The sequence below is a fragment of the Babesia bigemina genome, scaffold Bbigscaff_65750 (assembly GCF_000981445.1).
Source record: "Babesia bigemina genome assembly Bbig001, scaffold Bbigscaff_65750".
Lineage (NCBI taxonomy): Eukaryota > Apicomplexa > Aconoidasida > Piroplasmida > Babesiidae > Babesia > Babesia bigemina.
This window is the reverse complement of record NW_012237140.1, coordinates 726-7,398: the sequence shown is the minus strand read 5'-3', so window position 1 is coordinate 7,398 and position 6,673 is coordinate 726. Positions and strand designations below refer to the sequence as shown.

General features: G+C 47.2%; 1 protein-coding gene across 1 annotated transcript; it reads right to left on the bottom strand.

Moving 5' to 3' along the window:
- Positions 1-159: 159 nt before the first annotated feature.
- Positions 160-6,143, bottom strand: BBBOND_0002530 (hypothetical protein, conserved; the record flags this gene model as incomplete). The annotated part of the gene is made up of 2 exons (XM_012915093.1): positions 160-5,980; positions 6,046-6,143. The coding sequence occupies 2 exons, from the start codon at positions 6,141-6,143 to the stop codon at positions 160-162; spliced, it is 5,919 nt and encodes a 1,972-aa protein (XP_012770547.1).
- Between the last annotated feature and the right edge of the window lie 530 nt (positions 6,144-6,673).

The window sequence follows — 6,673 nt, the reverse complement described above, 5'->3', positions numbered from 1 at the left end:
GCTTAGCACGTTGCATTGTCGTTTAGTCATAATCTATTTAGCTGCTATCTAGTTCGCAGGTTGCCGCTTGAGTAGTTCGAGATATTAGACTACGTTTGTCGGTTAGGTGAGTAGGTGAGTAGTTACGTGAGTTGATGTGAATTACAAATGTGAATACATTTACGGCTGCAGGTACGATATCTTGGCAAGCCTTCCGACTTGCGATGCCGCCAACAATGATTGCGCCGTTATCTTGTGCGACGACGGTGATCGTAAGTGTGATTTGATGTGGAGCACATCCAGTCTGCCAACCATGACGCAGATGAGGTAGAAGAGGGACAGCGACCAGAGCGCCACGTTCATCCACAAGAAAGGTGCGCGGATGGTAAACATGAACTTATCAATGGCTTTGAAGAACTTCACAAGATGTGAGTCCTTCTCAAATGCCTCCGCAAATACTGTACAGAAATCTCTGCACGTGCGTTTCTTCTCAATGCCTGCACTTCCGTTCAGCCTCTCTGGATCGCCGAAAACGAAGCCGTACTTAGCCAATGTAGGCAGCGTGTTATTGCAGCTTACAATGGATTTGCAGTTGCGATCGTGATATCGTGGCGGTTGATACGTGGTGGATGTAGTTCTACATTCTTTGATGCACGCTTTTACGTGGCAATTCGATCCCCTGGAACCGCATTTGGAATTGCACTCGTCATACAATTTCTTCAGCAGATCGTAGAACGATGCCGTCAGATAAACTATCCACGACAAGTACTTATCGGCGTGTTCTGACGAGAACGTCTCGTAGATGGCGTGACTGATGGGACGCAGATAAGGACCGCATACGACGGAGTCCCTTGATAAGCATACGAGACTGCCCAGGCTACCATCGGAGTGGCCCTTCTTCAATGCTGAGTGACTAGGGGTAAATAAGTGGTAGACTTTGAACTCACCATAACTGCGCCCGAAATTGGCAGCGTTAACTTTCTCTTCAAATGCTTCTTTCTTATGCTCATTGCCATGCATACCCCAGCGATCGGTGAGATGATGGTAGAAGCTGAACATGTCCGCCAGCGTTTTCGGCGCACTGGGTAGCAGGCAGTTGAGGTAACCGCACAGTCTAGTGAGAGGGGAGTTATGACGGCCACAGAAATAGTAAAGCACCTCGCATATATTCCGGCCAATCATCGTATGTGACGCGATGGCACCGATGTCAGCGAAACCCATCGGAGTTCTGCACGGCATACCAGCTGTATTGCCACACGTGCCACATGACAGACTGGATCCCCTAGCTGCTACCGAATGCGGCAGGTGGCCTTTCAAACCGTCCTCCAAGAACGATTGCAGTGGCGACTTGACGCCGCAGTTGGGATATTGCCCACTCGTTTGGCTGCCACTTTGGTCGTGCCTTTGGTCGCAGTCTTGCTTAGGGCATTGCTTTGTGTTGCACTGCCAGCCTGAGCCACCAATGTACCTGCCGTAGTGGCACTCCCTCCAGCCGCTTAGCTGAGCATTGTGCCGACACTGCTGCAGCAGGAAGTACAGCTGGTGGTAGAGGCGCTTGAGCAGGTCGAACAACGTACACAGCAGTTGAATCAAATTGCTAGGGTAGTCTAACTTCATCGAGTTGTTGGAGAACTCACAGGCGTAAATTCCGTCCTTGTGACCGTGGCCTAGGATAGCGGTGAGGACGGCGTGGGAGTCAGATGAGACCTTGTAGAGCGCTTCGTCGATATGCGTGTGTTGGAAGGGAGATGGGTGCGCTTCAAAAGGCTGCAGCGTTTTAGTACCAGGCCTTTGCTTGTCCTCCTTCATGAACTCAGATTCAATGTGCGCCTTGAGCTTCTCGTACACGGGGTTGAACTGCAGGCCGCAGCACCAGACGAGAATTTCGTAAACGGAGCACGGAGCCCGCGGTTTGTCGACAAGCGTAAGGTGGCAGACTTTGAAGTAGGTCTTTAAGCAATCATAGAGTTTTCGGATGAGACCACTTTCCTCCGCGACGGTTACACCTAGCTCGTCCGACCCGGATGCCGATCGAGGAATGTCGGTGACGGGAGATGACCGTTGACTGAATAGATTATGCGCTTCATTAGTTAGGTGTTTGAGAATGCTGCTACCATTAAAGTCACGTTTGTGATTCAGTTCGCCATGCTCAGCGTTCTCAGGACGATGGACGTCATACCCGTTGTCGCGGAAGAAGAGAGCGTGGAGGCTGGAGGTGGGTGTATGGGCGTCATAGATTCTATGAGCTGTCCAACCATCAATATCAAGGTGATCTTTGAGGGCGGTCAATTCTTGATATAAGATGGGCGTGATGGTCCAACAGATTTTCGCGTAGCGTCCCAGTTCTTCCTCTTGCAATTGTCTCCCGGAGTAACTGCTCACGTATGCCTTTTTGAGCTCCTCGACGAGAGGGGTGAAGCCAGCTTTTAGAGCATTGAGGAGCAAGGGGCACTTGGCTGCGCCGTAGGTAGAGGGTTTGAAGGAGGTGACGGCATTATTTAGGGCGTCTAGATTGGTGCTGAATGTGTCGTCGAAGTGCTGAGATGCTTTCAGTCCTTCGAGCAGTTTGGTGATTGCATCATTAACAGCGCTAATTTTGCTGACGTCCGGCTTGAAGTCCGGTTGATCCTTCAGATGACGCACGAAGACCCTGAGCGACATGTGGACTTTGGCACTTGCGTAGCTCAGTGGAAGCGTTCCTTTGGGGGACGAAGTAGAGTCTATGTCTTTTATCCCTATGATTCCTTTGGGGTCCGTTATGAACTTGTCGTGTAATTTCTTCATAAATCCTTTGTGGCCGATTTCCAGATCCTTCGCAATTTTCTCGGGCAACGGCTTCAGTTCTGCAGCGACCTTGTCGGCAAACTGCTCAAGCAGGAACTTAATGGCATCTACGTACTGCTTGCGTGCGTGCGTTTTCAGCGTTTTCTCGGCTGCACAGATGTGTTCCATAACGGAGTTCCCGAGCAACTGGATGGTGGATTCGCATGATAAATCGATGCTGCTTAGGAACTTCTCGGCCTCCTGTATGACAGTTTTCAGATCCAAGTCTTTGAGATTCTCAATTTGTGTTTTGATGTATTCAAGATTTTTACGGATGTTCTCATTTTTCAAAGCGGTCAACAACGATTTTGCACCGTCACCTTCGTGTTTCACATCTTCACATAGCTTCGTGAGATTAGAAATGACGTCGTTGAACTGACTTAGAGCGCCTGCAGTAAAACCGTCAATTATACCAAGATTACCGGTCACGTCGTCTCGGATTTGGTCCAGCGCGGTGGTGATGTCTTGCTTGATTTGGAGTAGACCATTCGTTGACGATTGGCCTTCCCATGCATTTCGCTCGAGACCTCGATTTTGTAGATCTTCCAAGCTGTTGATGACGTCTTTGCTGCCTGTGTTATGTAACTCATTCTGGAGTTTGGTGAGTTCCCCTCTAATCTTCTGCACGCCTTGATTCATAGCTTCGGGTTGCTTCTTTAACGTGTCGTGTTGCAATTTTTGAAGTTGCTCGTGAATGGCCGGCAGACCAGGAACGTGGCCGCCACCAGTGGTTTCGTTCCATGATGTTAGGGTGTCAGAGAGTGCGCGTGACATATCTTGTAGTCTTTCCTTAATGCCTTCTTGGTCCGTACCAATTGGCTTAGTTCCCCTATCGCTATTGACTAACCCGGTAATTGATTTGAGCTGTGTCTCTATGGAGTTCACGTGAGCTCTAAATGCTTTTTCAGCAGCTTTGATTTCCCCTTTGTTTATTGCACCTTGTACTTTGAAAACGTCCAATTCATCGAAATTATTCATCGCAGTGTTTACTGCGTCTATGGCTCTGTTAAGGTTCGTAGCTGGATTGATTGCGTGTCTGTGATAATTCTGCATAATCTCCATGAACTTCTTGTGATCTTCATCAGAATTCTTCACAGTATCGAGATCTTTAAATGGTTTACTCGTGGCGGCGTCCGAAAAATCCTTTTTAATTTTATCGATGATCTCTTTTTTATCCGGTTCTTTGGACAACTCGGCATAGCTGAATTTAGCATTAAGCTTATTTTTAAGATATTCCAACAACAGCTCTATTCTAGTCTTAATAATGGAATCATTTCCGATGTTTTGAACAAGCTCACGAAGGTTGTTACCTAATTTAACGTCACCCTGCAATCCTTCGGCGCCCGGATACGGACCACTACTGTCGTATTTCGCTTTGCCTGCCGCGCTGAGCACTGCGTCGATTATGCCTGTGACATGTGTTCCTACCGCACTTTCCACATCACCTTTTAACTTCGTCAGGTCGTCGACGATATGTGCCTTGAGGCCATCCACTTGCCCGCGAATGCCTTTAACCAGGTCTTTTAGTCCACCGTGCGCTTCCTTGTAAGCGTTCAATAACGCTTTGCCTTCCTTTTCTAAGTGCATAGCTTCCTGTCTTATTTTTGTTCCATTCATACGATTCGTTACATAAGTGTCATCTACTTTCATTAATATATCTCTACACTTTGCATCCGCCTTCTCCACAACACGCTTAGCTTCTTTATTCCAATTCTGCAAATCTTCAACTTTCTTCGTAATCTCCGTATCAACATGCGACACCCGTCTCTTAGCCTCTTCAATTTCTTGAATGCCTTGGCCAATCGCTGTGTTGCTCATATTGGTATTCTTCTCACTCAGCCTCCCATGCACCTCTCTCGCTTTACTAACCGCACCGCTAATAACTTTCTGCGCCGCTGTCTTCCAGCCGTCAAGTTGGTTGACTTTTGTTTCGTTCGCTGTTCTTACCCACTCCACGATACCTTCTTTCACATTTTTACCAGCTTCGTGCAGCGTCTTTATATCAGTACCCATCTGCGTCACTGCATTCTTTATTTTGCCCGCATTTTTGTACGCGTCGTTTTCATTCATTTCTTGCAATATCTTTTCAATCTTCTGCACCGCGTCGTCGATAAATCGCGCCGCTTCATCCATCCAATCCACCAACTGCTTCACATATTTCTCCAAATCGCCACTTATTTTCTTCAGCTGGCGTAATATGCTCTGTAACGTCGCTTTGCACTTTTTCACAAGCTCCGTGACATCTTTCCTAATGTTCGCGGCAATCTTCTGTCGAACGCCTTCAAGCGTTGTTTTGATTACATCTTCCATCGCCTTCAGCTCCCGAAGCTCCTTATCAGCGGACTGCTCTAGTCGCTCGGTTTCGTGCTTAACATTTCTATGTGCGTGATTTACACTAGTTTTGCAATCTAAATTAAAATCATTGATGTCTTTAGTTGCTTTATTAAGCTCAGTTGCAAAGTGCGTTGATTTCGCAACAGCTTGCTTAACTAGATTCTCGGCGTTGAACACAGCGGAGTCGAAGTGAAGGGGATTTTCCGGGTCCTGCATATTTTGAATTTCACTACGTAACTTACCTCCATTTTCAGTCTTGACGTAGTTATACAAGTCTTCTATCTTGCCCTTGACATCATCATTTGACCTCTTCACCTTCTCATTATACCCCCGCACCCCTGCGACCACCTTTCCAATCGCATCATTAAAACCGTTTTTACCGGCGTGTTTATTGGTGTTAAGAATGTTAATTGCATCATTTAAAGTATCTTTATGCTGCCCTAAATGCTCTCTGATGTTACTGAGAACACCATACAAAAATCCCATCACCCCGTCACACAGCCTGTCAAGGTCGGAGTACACAATCCCATCACCAGTGTAGCCTTTGGAGTCGGAGTTGAAGCCGAGGAAAGTCTCAAGACCGTCACAAAGATTTTTAAGCAATTCATTTGGATTATTTACGTTGCTTTTAATTGCACTTTCTTGGCTCTTAAGTTTCTCTATCTGCTGAGTGATGTCATGACAATTCGAAGGATCTTGACAATCAAGATTATGCGAAGGATTTTTAGCGTTTTTACATTCTTTAAGCTGCTTATTAAAGATATCTAAGGCGTTATCAACGGCTTTCTTAACACTCTCACTCTCACCAACAAATCCTCCAAGTTGACCAGCAAGGTGACCAAGGCTAATGAGCTTGGAGTCAATGTCCTTCAAGGCTTTCTTAGTAGCATCGTCAGTAAGAGAATGGACAGTATCAGCAAGTTATAATAATGCTTAATGGAGGTCATAGCGTTAATAAGACGAGGTAATTCGAGAGATTTGGAGTTAGGGTGAACATGATGGGACATGGCAGTGGCAAGAGGTGGAAGAGAGGAAGTGAAGGGTGACAAGGCACAAGTTATTATTGTGGTCTAAAGAGGTCATAGCGTTGATATAACGAGGTGATTCGAGCGATGTGGAGTGGGTAAAGGAGCGATGTAGAGTGGGTAAGGGGCGATGTAGAGTGGGTTAGGGAGCGATGTAGAGTGGGTTAAGGGGCGATGTGGAGTGGATAAAGGGGCGATGTAGAGTGGGTTAGGGAGCGATGTAGGGTGGGTTAGGGAGCGATGTAGAGTGGGTAAAGGGGCGATGTAGAGTGGATAAAGGGGCGATGTAGAGTGGGTAAAGGGGCGATGATGAGTGGGTTAGGGAGCGATGTAGAGTGGGTAAAGGAGCGATGCAGAGTGGATAAAGGGGCGATGTAGAGTGGGTAAAGGAGCGATGCAGAGTGGGTTAGGGAGCGATGTGGAGTGGGCTAAGGGGCGATGTAGAGTGGATAAAGGGCGATGTGGAGTGGTTAAGGAGCGATGTAGAGTGGGTAAAGGGGCGATGTAGAGTG